We start from the raw sequence: 19,012 nt of genomic DNA, 5'->3' as shown, positions 1-19,012 counted from the left end.
CCTGAAGAAATATTGACTTATCTACTTTATCATGCAAATTCAGATATTTAATTTACACATTGGACACGCATAACAGCAGAAACAGGGTTTTGATGTTTTTACCAGAAAGCTTTGTATAGTGCATTTTTGTTATTTTCTCTAGTATGACAGAAGATAATTACACATATTTTTTTGTTAATATTTTGATGATGAAGTTTTGTTTTCTCACGGCTCAGTCCACAAGTGAAAGAACAATCTGAGTACACTCATAGAATTAATTATGAAATCATTTAAATCTTTGAAAATTAGGTGGCTAAATTGCCATAATGGTGCTGTATGTGGCTATATTATACTAAAAGTATGTGTAATTTGAGAAATGTTGAGTCAGTGCAGCTTGTTTTATGATAGATTGACTCTTAACTTGATCATTCAGTCAGTAGATTGACTGACTGACCTTGCCTGAACTCAGGGTTGAGATAGCTGTGTGTGTGTGTGTGCGTGCGTGCGTGCGTGCGTGCGTGTGATGGCCAAGGGTGAAAGTGAGCGAAGACATTTAACATTTATTTTGAGAGGAGGCAGCTGTGAGGTTCAGGTGGGGCTGAGATTGGACATTTTCTTTTAGAGCTGTTTGGATGTCATCATTGTGTCTTGGTAAAATCAAGTCAGTGGGAGGCTTTTGATAAATGTTGTAACATGTATGTGTGCTTGAGAGTATGCACGTATGTGAACAGCAGGTATGTTACGTAATATACCAGCCAATATAGTGATATAAGCCCTGTGTTATGAGTAAGGGATTTGTCATTGACGCTGGTGCACGTTGATTCACATGTGCCCCCCCCCCCCGTACTCTGCACTGCAGCAGCACTGCACCATAATGCACACATCCAGTCCTTGTTTACCTCTCTCACCCTCTCTCTCTCTCGCTCTTGTTCTCTCTCTCTGGTTCTCTCTGATTCTCTCTGATGCTTGTCTCTGCCATCTGCTTCCCTAAGCTGGGAATATGGTCATTTTTCATGGGGAATATTAACAACTGCATGGGACTGTTGAAATGTTTGTGTGAAAACGTGGCTTTGCAAACCTCTGTGGGTATAGATATGGGTGTTTTCTGCTTTTCCAGATGTGTTTGTGTGTGTGTGTGTGTGTGTGTGTGTATGTGTGTGTGTGTGTGTGCGCGTGCGTGCGTGTGTGTGTGTGTGCGCGTGCGTTTGAGTGAGACTATGTGACTAAAGACTGAAGAGTACTCCAGTTTAAGACTGATGAAGACCCAGAAAGACATAGAAGCCTTAACATCTGTCAGTGGCATTTAGCTGAATTTCATCACACACACACACACACACACACACACACACACACACACACACACACACACACACACACACACACACACACACCTGGGAACAAAAGCCACTTCTTGCTACACTGGGAGAAGACCGAACTCAAGTGAACTGGCCCTGATCATTAACAAAGGGCTCCACAAAATGAAGATCATCTTATCAGTCCCATAGTTACATTATTACGCCTCTTTCCTGCTTTGGAAGTGAACCTATCTGTTCTACCTGAAGGAATTTCTTGGATTTCATGGTTGATCAAGCCACAAATACTCCTAAATGGAACCAAATGAAGCACCAGATCAGGTCACTGAGTCTGTTTTTGCCTGAAAAAATTGTAGCCCCGTTACTCTCTCAGTAACAAAATACTTCTCTCTTTTATTCAATGTCTCTTCCTCTTTCTTTCCTTTTCACACATGCAGATGCACGCAAACATCCATACGTCCCCAGCAGTATGTGAACTTGATCCTAAAGTCTTCAGTCTTGTAATCTATATGCAGCTCTATATGGGTCACTGCTATGTTGTGCGTCATGTTTGCAGTGCGTTCACGTGCCTCGCTGGTGTGTGACACCAAAACTCTTGTCCAGATAAAACCTTATAGAATAGAACTACGTCTGCGTTGATTGTTGGTGGGAGACGGGATGCAAACGGCAGATGTGTTGATATAAAACTGTGTGTACAGTTATACAGCCACACAATGTCGCAACATTTCTTGCGGTAACATTTTCAGATGTTTGCACAACTGAACAGTGCTTGTTTTATTTTTTGTGTGTGTTGTTGTTGTTGTTGTTGTTGTCTTTTTTGAGAGGACAGTGGGCAGCATTCAGCTGACTTACAAGTCACCAGTTATTGGTTTAGTGTCTTCCTATTTCTTCAGTACCAAATACACACACAGCTTGTGGGCTTGAAAGGCTCTGCTTTCTCCTTCACGCAGGACGGCGGCTTAATTTCATAACGGTTGCATTGGATTGATCCAGAATCACAAAAAAAACATATCAAAACTCCCATGGAAACTTTTCATATCTTTCTTACATCGTAAAATATACACTACAATACAGTATCATCAGTATGATCTAAACATTGTCGCTTTGTCAATAAGTTCCTAAATTTCCAACAGAGCTTTGAAGCTATGGGGAAACAAAGGGCAGCAGAGGCAGCAGTTGTCCAACAACATACACCAGACTTCAGAGAAAGAAAAATCTAATTCATAGTAAATGATCCGGATCTGCCTCAAAGTTTAATGGGTTTTTCTCTGGCCCATGGCCCATCCATCCACCAAATTCAGTGCAAATCGGTTCTGCATGCATAAAAACATTATCTCCTTGACGGAGACAAAAAACATAAGAGTTAGATTTTCAGTGAATTACTTCTTTATTTGGGAGGTGTTCCTTTTGATTGACAGACATATGAAGAAGTTAGCTTCAACCCTTGTGGTTGCCAGTAGCTCATTGATCCCCAGCTCCACCCCATTGCCCAAACTGGAATTTCTTGGCTTTAAATAACTGACACGATGGTGGTGAGCAGCAACCCTGCCTCCATTAGCTATGCCCGTGTTTTCCTCCTATGTAGTGTCAACCTTCTGAGTCCTGATTCATGTCACCTATAGGACGGCCAAGGGGTTGCACAAGAGCAACCAGAATATGCAAAGCATTCGACAATTCACGTCACTGCTTATTTGAACATTGGCAGTATGTTCCATACATGATCGGACTTGCAGCAGACAGGAGACAGTCTGCTTACTGTCTAATGTTTACTGCGTGCACTTTAGGTGGCACGCTAAAGAAGAAGCGGGGAGGCAGAGAAGGTGGACGAAGTGAGAAAGGCCAAGCTTGCCCTGATTTCGTGCTGGTGTCGCAGGTAATCTGGTCTGTGGCACAAGAATAAACACTCACTAAAATAGACCTGGGTTACGTGTGTTTGCAGATTCAGCAAACCTCTGTGTGTGTGTGTGTGTGTGTGTTTTGTTCTGTGAGACACAGGAGACGATAGACTCTTAATTTGTCTCTGACCTTGAACTTTAAAGGCATCTCCTCCCCCTTCCTCCTGCTCTTGTTTTCCGCACATCTTTTGTGTTTCCCTCTTTTTCTCATTGTCTCTGTCCATGTGAAAATTTTGTGAAATGTTTGACTATTTTCTCGCTCCTTCCATTCTGTCTTTCATGTCTTCTCTTGGCGTACCTCCATCCTACCTCCTCCTTTTTTTTTTGTCTTCTTTCTTCCCCCCTTACATTCCCCTTCTTTATCTCTCCCTCAACCCCATCTTCTCCACCTCCTCTTTACACCTTTCCTCTCTCCCTCTCTCCTCTCTCACGTGAGACTGTATTTTGTTTATGTCGGCTCCCAGAAAAGCTGAGGTGTAATTCTATATAAGCTAAGCTCATGTTACGGACACACACACATGCACAAACACACAGAAACAATAGTACAGCTGACTGGTGCTACATGTGTACGGACCTATAATCAGATACCATTCACTGCTTTGTGTGTGTGTGTGTGTGTGTGTGTGTGTGTGTGTGTGTGTGTGCTTTGTAGGACTGAGAATTATAGATACAGGCCAGATAGTGCTGTCAGCTGAGAGAACGAGGTGGATGGATAGCAGCACCCTCACTTGTTTGTTGACTTTGGCCTGATTTCTTCTGTCTTAAAATCACTCAGTCATAGTTACTTATTCTAAGCACAGATCCACATATTTATATGACACATAACACACATGCTTTGAACAAAAATATGTGCTCAAAGTTGATGTTTTCACTCTTAAGTGCTCCTACACACTCTCAAAACAGCCTCTAATTTTACTGTCAGAACTGATGGACTGATCGCTCCTCGTGTTTACGGCCTCTGTTTCAGCTCAGTTTCAGCTTGAGCTGTTTTCCATTCTTCTTTGATTTATTGAGTCTTCTGGCTCATTGTGCGTAGCAGGTGTCCTTTCTTTGGTCTCTTATGGCATTTTCAGTTTCACAAACGGAGACGAGTTCAGAGCACAACATGTTTGCCGACTGAGTTAGGCTGTGTAGTCAAGACCGCACTTATGGCTTTATGTATGTTAGGGTGCTTATTCACATACCATCAGTTGGAAGTTAATTGCAAGCAAACACTCCCCAAGCTTTTCTTAAAACCACAATGTTTGCATAATGGAATGTGCTGTTGAGGCTCTGCCCATTGTTCAAGACTCTGTTTGTTACGTTGAATTTGACATCTGCGTCTGCGATGTTAGAGCGATTCTGTGAACGTCATAAGATATTTAATATATTTAAAAAAAAAAATAAAGCTTATTAAGTCTCAGGAAAAATTAGCAGTGGTTTTACATAAAAGCCAAACATTTAATGAGTGAGGTGATTGTTTAAACTGTCCCAAACTAACTATTAAAACAGAAATGAGATGATGAGATGAGCTGATGCGTGAGAAAAGACTCAGGTGTTTGATAATCAGCAGCTGGTCAAATGTTTTACACACACGAGTCTGAAAAGAGTTCAAGTTAGGTCAAAGTTTGAATTGACCAGCTGGATTTGTATCATCAATGGTACCGCCTCCACTAACCAGTTTCCTGGGGGAAACCTTGGTCTAGGTTTGATTTTTCTACATCATAGTTTGTAAATGTGATGCTGCTGCTTAGCTGCCAACTCACATGTCAGATGTTGAAGCTTCAGTCCCAAATAAAGCCTCTGCTTGCAGCTGCACTGCCATGCAGCAGTAATGTGATGTGGGCAAAGTGCACTGAAACCAGTGGCCTATAAGCTTATGGTATGCTTAGAATTTAATTATTTTGGTGATCGGGCGTATTTACACCCTATCACTCACGTGTAGCGTGTTCATGTCATGTGTTCCTTCTTGCATGCTGCTTCACATGAATGTGTTTACCATTCAAAAAGGCATGGCTAACCAAGACTATAAATCCAGCTTCTCCACCCTGCTTGGATGTTCCCATCATTCCCAACTTGACATTAGCTTATGCTCCAATCAAACTTAACAGATCTGAACATTTTGTTGTTGTTGTTGTTGTTGTTGTTGTTAGCATGTGACATATCTGGCAATGGAAGCTTTGGGTGTTTAGGCACATTGTGTTCTCTTTCTGAGAGTGGAGGTTGTGGTTTTTTTTACTGTGGTCGTTCCTCTAATCTGAACAGAAATGAGGAGAGAATTAGTTTTTATTTTTTATGTACATGCTGAGTGTGTGCCTGTAAAGGAGAGGGGCTGTTATGTAATCTGCTGCAGTGTGTGTGAGGTCAGGTGAGGAGGGAGCTCTGTGTGTGTGTGTGTGTGTGTGTGTGTGTGTGTGTGTGTGTGTGTGTGGATATCTTCAGTGCATCATGAATGTTAATGGAGACATGTGAGAGCACTGAAAATGGAGAGGAGAAATGAAGAGAGGAGAGAGAGAGAGAGAGAGAGAGTAAAAAACGGGCAGAGACGAATGTTTTTGACCTCTGCCCTCATCCATCTGTCCGTGTCTTGTGCCTCTTCATTCTCTTCCTCTCCAGACTCTCCCTTCCCTCCATTTATTCCTCCCACTTTCTACCTGTTCTAACCCTCCATCCGTCCTTCCTTACCGCCTTCCTTTCCCCATTTCTCTCCCTCCTCCCTTCGTCTCTCATTTTGTTTTCTTTCTCAATCGCTCCCTAAGAGGCTTGATGAGGGTCTTAACACTGTTATGAAGTGTGTGTGTGTGTGTGTGTGTGTGTTTGTGTGTGTCGTTCACGTGGCAAGCATTAGTGTGTGCTGGGTGTGACAAAATGTGCCGTCTCCATGGGTTATAATCCAGTGGCCCGCTGCACACACAAAAAAAAACACACACACTTTGGAACTTAACTCTGTGGGAAATGGTATTGAACACCCATGCAGTCTGTTTTCCTCTCTCTCTACCAGGCGTGTTATTAGCCGAAGGCCTTCACTGCTTGTACTCCTCTTTCTCTATCTCTTCTTTTTTTTTTTTTTTCTCTTCAGTCCACATATCTCTCATTTCTTCTCACCACACACACACACACACACACACACACACACACACACACACACACACACACACACACAAACACACACACAAGCCCTCTGTTTGAAACAGCAGCTCAGTTTGAAAACGTTTCAGCTCATAAAACACATTGCATGCTTTCATCCTTCACATTTTCCACACACATTTCCTCTCTTACCCTTACTGTGTCTGGTCATGCAGATAGTTTTGGTTTTATGTGTCCAGGTTTTGAGATTTCTGCCTCCAGCACAATACAATAAAGGTGGCTGGAATTTTATTTGTGGCGCTCATAGCCTTGAATATCAAAAAGCTGCATCTTTAATAATGTATCGATTATCCACATTCCTTACTGTCAGGAGTTTCCATTGGGACGGTTTTTTTTCAGTTAAAAAGTAGTTCCATTTAAAACTGTTAACTACGACGTCTGATAAAGCAATTTATGTGAAGCTCTTCCCACACCTAGCATATTCATATAGACACAGCTGACACACCTTATGACACACTTGGCTTATTGGATGGCATACCTGACACACTTGTGTGACAGGAAAAATACAGTGTTGTTTTGTTTTTATGTGACAAAGCTCGCATTCTCTGGTAAATACATGTTTGAGAGTTAAATTGCTGTGACTCACTGGTGTTTTTCTCTGTTTGTTTTTTTTCCCCCTCCCCTTCTCTTCTCACCCAACTCAACGTTCATCTCTCCCCCTGACCAATGGGACGCCTGCCTTTGCCTCCTCACCTGCTGCTTCATCGTCCTGCTAATCCTCCAGATTAATCAGCCAATCGATGGGGATTTTCAGAGGAGCTCCGCCTACCGTCGCTGCCTGCCCTCCTCCTCCTCCTCCCCCCTGCCCCCGTGCCCCCACCCACTCCGTCATCCAGCCTTCCATCCAGCCCTCTATACACAAAATGACTCTGGAACTCACCGAATGGTCTTCTATATGGATTTTTACTGCTTATAATAGACAGTAAAAAAAAAAAAGAAACAAAAAAAAGAGGGAGAAACCTCAATGACAAAAAAGCCATAAACACACACACACACCACACACACACACACATACACACACACACACACACACACACACACATACAGACACACTCACAAACATACCACTCGCACACATAAACAGGCATGTAAACACTGACATATCAACGTACCAAATAAAGCTGACAGAGTATTCCAGGCCGGATCTCACACACCTGACAAACACACACAAAGAAGCAAACGCACTAACTCACTCTTGGAATGTACCGCACAATCTTCCTGTGAAAATTCAACTGCTTCCTTTACTTTTGGGATTTTCTACAAGCATTTGGAAAGCTGATTTTGTTTTGTTTTGTTTTTTTCCCACACTCGGGGCTGAGAAAACAAGGCGTCGAGAAGAGGATTAAAACCGTGCTGAATTTGAAGCTGCAGTGTTTTTGGACAAGTACGGACAACTTGTTTAGCGGACAAATTGTTTCTGATTGACTTTTTTTTTCTACTACTCTGCCGATCTGGAAATTGAGATTTATGCTTGATCTATAGATTGTAGATCAGTTTTTCTTGTGTCCACAGCCTTTTTAATTTTAGCAGGACCCAGTTTTAGAGACATTTTATTACCTCGTGTGCTGGGACACTTTTTGTTTTTATTTAGTGGTATTAGCACTCCATCACTTCTTGAACACCTTTAAAAGATACTTTTTTTCTTCTAAAGCAGTAATAGTTGTATCCTGTAGGTTGTAAAGATTGTAATTAAATTACTTCTAGGAAGTCACTACTAGTTTTTAAAGTAACTGCAAGTAACTTGATAAGAGTAATTTGTGGAAGCAGGGAAGTAGTACTGTTTTTTTTTTCGGTAGCTACAGGTAATTGTTCTCAGATTTGTCAGTGTGTTAGCAGGGGCACGCTTGTTTTCTTGTTGCGTGCATGCCCTCCACCATGCCTCCCCAGAACACGGAGGCTGACGCTATGCAGGTCGGATCTCTGGTGGGCGGGGCTAACGACAAAAACTCAAGCTCGGACGAGGAGAAAGGAGGAGCAGCAGGCGAGACGGATGGATCGGGGGGAGGTGGAGGAGGAGCAGGAGGTGGTCGGACTGGTGAGGAGTCAGCGAGCGAAGGATCGATAGAAGGCATTACCGTGAAGAGATGGGTGATGCACGGGGCCGTGATGTTCGGCCGGGAGTTCTGCTACGCCATGGAGACGGCGCTGGTGACGCCCGTACTGCTGCAGATAGGTGAGTGAAGAGTGCACAAACACAAATCTGCAGCACACAACTCAATTACATTAAAATAAAGACATGTACAACATATGATGTCAGTTTGAAAACTGCATCTCTTTGGCTTGTCCCATATAAAAGAAAACGTCCACCATGCAAGGTAAAGGTAAAGGCACAAAATAAGTTACTCCTTTTCTTTAATGTTGAAATCACCTTCAGGGAGGATGTTTGCAAAGACACATTAATGCACAGCTGAACTCATGTCAGCTCTGTTTTATTGAACTATTTTACTTAAAGGTTTGTGGCTAACAGGAGCTACAACTAATCATCATTTTCATTGGTGAGTAATAGTTTTGTCCGAAGATATTCTATTAATTATAAAAATGATTATAAAGAAGGGTAAAGGCAGCAAATCCGCACAGTTGAGAAGCTGAAACCATCTAGTTTGTCCAGAATCTGAGGATTCTTATTCAGGAAGAACATGGCATCCAAATAAATAGGAATAAGGTGTAATATTTAGGAATAAAAGAAGATATAATATAGTTTGTGAGTGGGAACAGGGAATCTTGTTGTTTGTCCTGATGATGTTCTGGCATTTAAGACGACACCTTGCCAGCTAAAATGTCCCATCTCCTTTTCACCTTGTTCAGATGGACATCTACGGGATATGCCAGGAGATTAGCTTGCTTGAACTGTGATTCACAGTGCACACAATGCACACACACACACCCTCACACACACACACACAACACACACACACACACACACACACACACACAGACAAACCTCCTTCGCACTGAGTGTACTGTCATTTGCACCCAGTCGTCTTTGAGAGCCTTTGAGAATGCGCCAAGTCCAATTTTGTCTTGAGTACACTGGAGCTCATGGAAAATGCACAGAGGGTGTGAAGAGTGAAAAGGAGGAGAGGAAGAAGGGAACATGAGAGAGAGAGAGAGGAGAGAGGAGAGAGAGAGAGAGGAGAGAGAGAGAGAGAAGAGAGAGAGAGAGAGAGGAGAGAGAGAGAGAGAAGAGAGAGAGAGAGAGAGAGAGAGAGAGAGAGAGAGAGAGAGAGAGAGAGAGAGAGAGAGAGAGAGAGAGAGAGAGAGAGAGAGAGAGAGAAGATAAAGGTCGGAAGCTGCCATAATCTTATTTACAATTTAAAGCCCCCCCCCCCAAACACATGCACACACACTTACTTCCTTTTCTCTCCAAATCTCTCCACCTCAGTGAGGCCGTGTGATCTCCTAGCTTACGTAACCAAGGCGACATGAGTGGCAGGTCGCTCTTTGGCCACTGTGACTCCTGGCTGACTCGGGATGAGCCACCGCAGGGAACCAGGCTTGGAGAGACTTGCTTCCTATTTTTTTTGGTATTTGAAAAGGACGATGCACAGATCTGCCAAGTGCTGGAAACTTTAAAAGATTTCAGCCTCATTCAGAACCGAACTATCTAAGATGTTACAGCAGTAGCAAAAGCCATGGTAATCCTTAAAAAGAATAATAGTGAGGCTCATGAAAACAATCTCCCTTTTTTTTACCGTAATTACTGTAACCATATATCAAGCTTTTCTCCTGGGCTATCAGACCGGGGGGTTTCCTGTGTGCTTCTTTCTTCTAATTTTAGCACCGATTTAGCCGTCCTGACCTATTTTGTTTTTACATCAGGATATGTCTGAGCCCCTCTTAGTAGATTTTGGAACTGCTGGGAGGTACGACCGCTACAGATTAGTCAGCTGAAATAAATAAAACCAAAGCAGACAGACGTTGGTGTCTAGCTGAGAGTCATCACTAATGTGGAGCGTTAATCCTGTCGTGTCAGTCTTTTTGTGTCAGGCTAATTGACTGCCTTTCATTTTGCCCTTTTGTACTGATCATAGGTAGAGAGGATTGCCTTCCATCCAAATGAATTATGAAGTAGATTGTACTCAGTAGTGCCCAGATCTCAAACACGATGTACTTGTCTGAATGGCAGCTGAATGGCTGTGTCTGAAAATGGACGAGATTTAGTTGATCTGTTCGTATTACAGCCATTGTTAAGTAACTCAGTTGAATATCACAGTGCTAACAGACCAGCGCCATGTTTGTTGTGAGAAGAGATTTTAAAGTTATTTTTTGAACACTTTAGGCTGGGAACAAGAAAACACTGACATATCACCATCTTTTAGGTCGACTTGTCGAATGCATTGGTTAACATTTGCTTATTTACACCTCCGGCAGACACAGAGCAACATTAGCATTCATTTCAAGTTGTGTTTTTGGTCACCTGAGGAATTTAAGTTCCTCCTTTTGGCTATAGTTTGTTCCTGACCAACTCCTGCAGGGTTTCCTGTAAGATTTTTTTCAGCAGCAGGGGCAGGCCCACCACCACCACCACCAGCGAAATAAGAGCATTTTTGTTGTAGCTGTGTGGCACATGTGCATAGTATCCCATTTGTTGAATTGAATATCATCAAACTTAGTGTTAGCGACTTAAATCTATTTTCCAGTGTTTTTTTTTAATGGAGGAGCGCTTGTGTTCCTGCCTCCTGTGGCTGGAAACAAGTTAACAAGAGTTAACCGTACAATTGTGGACCGTAAAACAATAACATAATAACAATGCGCTGTAAGACGCTAAATGATTGAATGATTTTGACATATGATGCAGAGTTTTCCTCTTCCCTGTGTATCCTGATCAACACCATGGAGGTGTGATATGGCGCGGCAAGACGGCCGTGTTGCCAATTTGTCCCAGTTGCATTATGGCAACAAAGAAGTCCCTTGTGTCCAAAAACCATTTCCCCATAAAACACCATTGTAAAAGTGTTGACAGGACCATTGTAACCCATATGAAAAACTGCTGACAGAACAAACAAGGCGGAAGAAATGCGGAAACAAACTATGAAGAAAAAAAGTAGCTTATGTACTTGCAACAATTGAAGTTGTATGCTTTCGAATGTGAAGCCAAACCCAATGCATTTGCCCCACCCCCACCTCTTTCCCCAGTCATGACCAACTTCTCCACAGAGGTAGGTTTTGTGTAGGCTCATTCATGTTTTTATCCTGCTAACAGACGTAGCGAGCTGAAAACAAACCCCCCTTTTCCAACTCTTTGCCATGCTCCACGCATGCTGGAGACTGACTGTAGCTACTGGAATTAGCTGGATAGCTGGTAAGCTGGCTGGCTGGCTGGCTGGCTCGCACTGAGTGAAACCATTGTGTGTGCAACCTCACAACACTGGGGTCAGAGAAAGAGAGAGTGCGTGTGTCTGTTGTGTGTGTGTTCAGCAGACACAGTGTGGTCAAGGAGCCCATATTTACACAACCTGGAGAAAGGATAAGAAACTTCTACCTTACAAGGTCTTCTGTGGAGAGCATGCTGAGCTCTTTTCTGTTCTGTTCGGTCTCTGCGCTCCTGGCAGCAGTCACTCAGAGTAGGATACAGGCTTTTCCTCTAAAGGCAGGGACGCACTTTACAATTGTTAGGCTGATTATAGTTACATTTTCAACGTTAAGACTTGGATCGTGTTGGACAAAGTCTGTGACAGCCTGGGCCAGGTGGTGTTGACAGCAGGGAGATATTATCATACAGTTTCCCTCACAGTTTACAGTCCTTGTGTCTCTCCATCAATCATCTTATCTCTCTTCCTGATGGAAGCTCAGTAATGAAACCTACTGGTGGAATAAAGGAGATTCTTCCACTTAGTCAGCTACTATTGCTGAGTGGGTTTTCTTTTTCTCACATTTATCCATTTACTATAGAAAGCTATGGCCCTAGAGCCGCATGGGGATTAGCTTGGCAACACTATTTAAAACCTAAATTTATTGTTTTTACATTTATATTTTAATACAGATTAAAAAAGTGGTTCATTAGCTGACACCTCCCATTTCTCAACAAGGTGTCATGCAGACCTTTGTGTCATGAAGGTTATTGGTTGAATCAACTCTTGTCGGGACTCGGGGTCCAAACAGAGATGAAAACAAACATAAACGTGTTACATGCAAGTATGAAAGAAACCACTTCATACATGTATCTGAGCTACCCCTGAGGCTGACCTATGTCCAGCCTGAAGAGCTAGAATTCAGGCTTTAAAAGAAGCTGGAGGTGGATTTTGTGACCAGTTTGATGAGCACAAAAAAAGAAACACAGAAAATCTGTCTGTAATCTGTAATAAAAACCAAAACTGATCTAACTTTGGCAGAAAATCGTGTTTTTATGTAGAAACCAATCAGCCATAAGAAGATGATTGAGACAATTTTAGATCTGTTCCCAGCTGAAGTTGCCACACAAGCAGCTCAGGGGCATTTTGTAAAGATTTTACTCTCTGTGCAGTGGCTTTGTTTTATTTGCCTGTCCTCTAGATATACTGTTTGCCTTTATCGAAAGTTGCCCCCAGTAAGAGCATCAACTAATGACTTAATGCAGCTAACAGTGAGATCAGCGTGAGAGACAGATCGAGTCAGTGATAGGAACGGGATTAAGAGAGATGAGTGAATAGAGCGGGAGAGAGGGAGGGAGAGGAGAGCCTTTAAAAGGAGAGAATGGAAAAAGGAGGAGAGGAGGTGATGAGTGCAGATGGCGTGTTGTGTAGTTCTTTTTGGTTTGGGACATGGTACATTACATAACAAGCTTTCTCAGAACTGAGCTCTAAGTGACACAGGAAAAAGCTGTTAAAAGTATCATGATACCGATTGAAGGACGAATCAGAGGGAAAAAAGCTGTCGATAAAGCCTTGCTTCTTCATTGACCACTGAGGTCGCATCAGCTCCACATTAACAGCAGGAACATCTGGGTTGTCTGTGAAAGGACATTCACTAGTCTCAGATTAGGGATTGTATCAGACAGAAGAATACCTGCAGAGACGAGGCAGAACTTCAGAGTTTAATGAATTAACACGTATATATTGAATTTTACAGTAGCAGAAATTAGGGTTGGCTTACAACACTAAGCCATTATCCTCATATTTAAACCTTAAAGTTCTGAGAGTAGGATATAATTTTATTACCAGTGTAGAGTGAAGACTTTGTTAAATTTCATCCATTTAGTGTTAAGACAAAAATCTTCACCTTTTTCCTCTACTCTTGTTCATTGTTTAAATTGTTCTACTTGTTTAGTAAAAGACTTCCGGGGCTCAATAATAGACAAAAATGGCTTGATAAGATGGTGATGTTTTGCAGATCAGGTCATATTAAGAGTGAAGTCAAAGATTCTGTTTGGAATTTGATTTGATTTATTTGGCAAAGGTTTTCCTCTAACTACATTAGTCCGGCTGGGTATTTGGAGCAGCATAATCTAAAGGTGACACAAAGGTTGCTTTTTCACCATTAGTCTTGTTTGTTCTTAATCTTTTTATTGGCTTGCTTGACTAACTACAGTAGCTGTGCATGCAGAAGCAGCAGCTGTGCCACCAATGTGGTACCCAAAACAGTCCAGGGCTGGCAGCTCTGCATCATTGTTATCCTTCTTTGGAGGCCTTCTTGGCTTTACTTAAGGAGATTACGACAATCCAACAGGAAATGTCCCTCTATTCATTCAGGTTCAGAGGGTGAAAGCTTCGGCTCACTGTATTAGTGTCTTTACTTCATTTGATTTCCTTTGCTGAACGTCCCACTGCTCTGAAACAGCCCACGGAATTAATATTTGCATACCACAATTGAACATGTTAATTTACAAACCATTCGCAAGTCAAAACAAACACCACTGTCATTCTTATAACCCACACATGAGCATGCCAGAGCCCTGCAGGACTCACAAATTCACCTGTAATTTGTCACAACCTTTGTGAAATCTGGCCTTGCCTCCATTTCTAAGCAGCGCTTGTAGATTGTTTTTGTGAAGTGTGGACCACCTGAAAAGCTCTGGTATCACATGTATTGTGATAGCAAAATGGTAGCACATGTAGCCTGAGGTTTACAAGGGACATTCTTGGATCTTATGCTTTCAAACTACAGCTTGTTATTTTAAATTCAGTATAATACAAAATGCTATCTGTTTTTTTTTTCATGTGCGACCGTCATGCTTTAGCTATGTTTATCACTTTCCTTAGCATCATACTGATATTCACAGTCAGTTCTCTAATAATGTTGTTAGCATGCTAAGCTAACATCTATAACTAAACTGACTTCTCTTTTTTTTAAATGTTAGCTACATGCTATTTGTCGTAGCATACAACAAAATGTAGAGTCCCATGTAGCATGCTATTTATTGTGCAGCAAACCAGCTTGATCTTGCATTGTTTATGCTAGCTTCCAGGTGACCTAATCCACAGAGTGATCCCATCATGTTAGCTGGTCTAATCTAGCAGATGACCTTGCAGACAGTGTACTACAGGGTTATATAAATGACTGGCTCGATGTCACACAGAGACTAATCACCATAATCTGACCCAGTCATTCATAGTACAGACCAGATAGAGGACAAAGCGGATGGATATTTGGATGAGACGTGTTTTGAGATTGTTGTATGGCTGCCTTGGGTAGAAGAGATGGGCATTTATTGAGGGGAAGATAAAATACGTGGGGAAGACAAAAATCTTATGTGGAGGAAAAAGAAGAACAAGTGAGAAAAAGGAGCCACTGACAGTGGGAATTGAATTCTTGCTAGCCTGCGACACCTTTTAACCACAATCTTTAATCTTCAGTTATCTTTTTACACTTCAACCTGTGTCTCCGCAGAGAGAGAGAGCGAGAGGGCCTCGCAGAGCAAGAGACAAACACAACAGTCTAGTCAGTTATTTAAAGCCTTTCTATTTATAGCGCTTATATAATCGCTGCAGTAACTTTATTCATTTATTAATGTTATCACTGGACTCACACCGAGACACAAAAGGATTTTATAGAGGGTTGTTTGCCAACATCACCGGCATTACACGGCAGGGTTATGGGTGTAATACTGCTGCAGTGAAAGACAAGACAAACAGCAACATGAGCATGCAATGATTGATGCCAGCGGTTCCCAAAATGTGGTCTGTGGACCATGAGTGGTACAGGTAATATAACCTGTACCACAGTTCTGTTATGGTAGTAAGACCCCCACAAAACCACAACGCGTGTTTGTTTGTGTTTGTGACGTGCAGTACACGCAGAGTCAGCAAATACTTAAGTCTTTGAGACAAAGCCATATTATGTGCATTCATATGGGTGTGCATATTTTTCCACGCAACAGGCGATAAGCTAGGTATGTGAGTGCTGCTAGTGTAAGATATGTGAAGAATGCAGAACTGAATGTGTGACTGTGTGTATTTGTTTGTCAGCACATTGCCCTCCCCTCTCCAGGGAGGTGAAGTCATCAAAAACGAACCACCACCACCACCAGCGCTCTCAGGTGATGATGAGGGACAAAAGAAACATCAGGGGAAGCAAATTCTTTAAGCGATGGCTAAAACTAATTATTTTCACCAGTGTCCTGATACTATTGTTTTGATAAATCAATAGTTTAGTTAATTATTTGATTTATTTGTCCCTAAAGGGCAATCGATTGTGCAGCAGTGGATGTGAAACACGGGATCAAATACAAAGCAAATAAATAGCTCATATAAATACAAAGTGAAATGAGTTAAAAACATAAAGTACATGAGTTTAGATTATTTTAAAAAAAGTGAGATAATGAGATGATTATACGAGCGTAATAAATATTTAAAGAGAGAAACAGAAGTGGGTTTAGTCTCTAAATGTCACAATATGATGCTCACCAAAATGATCAGAGCCACAGTAAATTACATTACATAATGGCAATCGTTAACAAAGGTCAGACATGTATCTGACGTTACTGAGTCAGTTCACTGACTTTATGCTTTACCTGATCTGCAGTTACATCACATTTTAGCATTCACCATTATCTTGTAATTGCCACTTGTAGCCGCACACAAAGCTATCCCGTGAATAACTAAAAGACTAAGTACAACCCTTTTGAACCAAGCGACTGCCGCGGCAACCGCGTCTTCTGTTGTTGAAATAGCAAAAGTGGATATGTTTGGAAAGAATATTTGGTTGGATATTTCATGTGTAAATGTGTCCCATATTTAAATAAACTTCAAACAATAGTAATTTTACGTTAACGTGAAGTGACTAACAAGTTCATTGCTTTACACTACGAACAGCCAGGTACAGTTGCCATGTGTTGTTGTAGTAACTCAGAACTGTTTATGTACATACCTGCGAGTGTGCAGGTGCACGTAGCTCACAGATGTTTTGTTTAATAAGATTCATGTGGCCTCCAGTTGGCGCATATGGTAATAAACTACAGGCACACTGCATTAACACTTCACCTCCTGCTTGTCCAGAACATCACAGCCAGTAACCTGTGAGCTCAGCAGTGATCTCAGCGCAGGGCTAATGGGACATAAAAGTGCTGCTGAATCAAATCAGGGCGTTTGAATCACCATGAAGCACTCTGTCATAAATAATAACCACATCCTGGTCCGGAGACTGCCAAATGAGAGCAAAGACATTCCCATCAAAGATAAAAAATCTTATATTACTTATGAATTATCCAATTATTATGCACAAATATGTATATCTTATCCACTTTCCACAAAGTTCGGCCCAAATGAATTATTGCTGTTTCTGTGTCACTTTTCCACTCAACGTTTATAATTTTTTTTATCTAAAATGCAGAATGAGTTCTAATGTAGTACACTACAATCAAAGTCAGTTAGTGAAAGAAAATCTATAAAGCCTAACAGCACGACACACACACATAAACACACACAACAGGCCTAATAGCAGCCAGCCAGCACGCCAGTAATGGCTAGCCTCAGGGTTATTTTGTGTGTGTATTTAAAGAGGGGGAGTATAAAAACATCTGCTCTCTCTCACTGACACTTGTGACTTTGACAGTGTATAAATGAGAGAATGGATGGATGAATACTGACAGAGTAATCTTTTATAGTCATATATCCAGCTAAAAAAATTAAGGTGGGAGTCATTTAATAATGTTGCCACTCGTGATGCTTCACCCACACTCCAGAAATATCATCATGGTTTCCATTTGTATGTGTGATTTGAGGTAAAAACAAATTGCAGAACTTTTTAAAGTTTGCAAAACATTACAACCAGCAGGCAACACTGCAACTGCCCATAAGGTTCGTTTTAGGGTAGAAAACAAAGTCAAGTATTTCCTTCTGGCTTAAAAAGATATGAACAGATTAACAACTGCTACAGTAAGTCAGCTATAGCCTAACAAAGTAAATGCATTGTTAGATATTATCTCACATTAATAAGTGAATATAACTGTGAACGTAGCGGCAGAGCTAATGTTCACCCATTGTACACTGTTTAATATTTGAACACTTTATTTGGTTGTGCCGCTTTAGTTGTACTTGGATATGTACGTAGTATAGCAGTAGAGAAACCAGTGTGGTGTCAGTCTGGTTTAAGGTGTTTGTAGCTTGTGTTAAAAAGAAATCACAATACAAGCAAAAGTCTTTTTTTTTTTATTATAAACTTGGTAATTTGATTTGTTGAAGACAAACATCCGAACTTGTGAACTTGTGTGTTACCAACCACATTTGTGATTAGTTGTAGCATTTTGAATTGATACCTGAATGCACCCTGACCTACTGTACTTGTGGTTACATAAGATTGCCGGCTGATCACTGCTGATTGGCTTTATTGATCACTTCTTTGGTAGTGAAAGGGCATTCAGTGATGCTGGTGTGAGCTTCCTGTGTGTGATAGGTCAGTCACAGACAGAGGCCCGCCTTCCTGCTGTCAGTTACATATGGCTGGATATTAATGTAAATGGCTGATGGTAGAGGCATCAGAAGTAATAGATTTAGATAAGCGTTCGCCAGATTTTACACTTTAAATTTCTTTGTCTGTCTCAATCTATCCTTCTCTCTCTCTCTCTCTCCCTCTCTCTCTCTCTTCCCCTCTTTCTCCCTTTCTCTCTCTCCTCTCTCTCTCTGCCTCTCTCCCTCTCTCTCTCTCCCTTTCTCTCTCTCTCTCTCTCTCTGTCTGTCTCTCTATCTGTCTCTTTCTCTCTCTCCCTTTCTCTCTCTCTCTCTTTCTCTCTCTCTCTCTCTCTCTCTCTCTCTCTCTCCTCTCTCTCTCTCTCTTCCCCTCTTTCTCCCTTTCTCTCTCTCCTCTCTCTCTCCTCTCTCCCTCTCTCTCTCCCTTTCTCTCTCTCTCTCTCTCTCTGTCTGTCTCTCTATCTGTCTCTCTCTCTCTCTCTCTCCCTTTCTCTCTCTCTCTCTCTCTTTCTCTCTCTCTCTCTCTCCCTCTCTCTCTCTCTCTCTCCCATTAGGAGGTCAGTTTACTGCAGTGGTGTTACATAACTCTGCTGACTAGAAGCAGCTGTGTGTATGTGTATATGGGTGCATTTGTGTGTGTGTGTGTGTGTGTGTGTGCATACATGCAGGCTTCATGCAATTTTAATGCCACCTTTTCAAAGAGAGGAGCGGTTGGTAGGTTGTTTTTTTTGTTTTTTTTTTTTTTTTTTTACCCCTATGCACACACACACGCTCACACATTCAGTGAATGTTGCACGTCCTGTTTTGTGTGTGTGTGTGTGTGTGTGTGTGTGTGTGTGTGTGTGTGTGTGTGTGTGTGTGTGTGTGTGTGTGTGTG

At 41.7% G+C, this 19,012-nt stretch overlaps 1 protein-coding gene across 1 annotated transcript in view; it reads left to right on the top strand.

Moving 5' to 3' along the window:
- LOC130183454 (solute carrier family 45 member 4) overlaps nt 1-19,012 on the top strand; it is a 56,702-nt gene that overhangs the window by 12,203 nt on the left and 25,487 nt on the right. The window contains exon 3 of the mRNA XM_056398871.1: nt 7,038-8,486. Coding sequence (XP_056254846.1) covers nt 8,177-8,486 — 310 coding nt within the window. The 5' untranslated portion in view covers nt 7,038-8,176. The remainder of the gene's footprint in view (nt 1-7,037; nt 8,487-19,012) is intronic.

Source organism: Seriola aureovittata, chromosome 16, assembly GCF_021018895.1.
Source record: "Seriola aureovittata isolate HTS-2021-v1 ecotype China chromosome 16, ASM2101889v1, whole genome shotgun sequence".
Lineage (NCBI taxonomy): Eukaryota > Metazoa > Chordata > Actinopteri > Carangiformes > Carangidae > Seriola > Seriola aureovittata.
The sequence above is the reverse complement of the archived record's forward strand: the minus strand, read 5'-3'. Positions and strand labels throughout refer to the sequence as shown.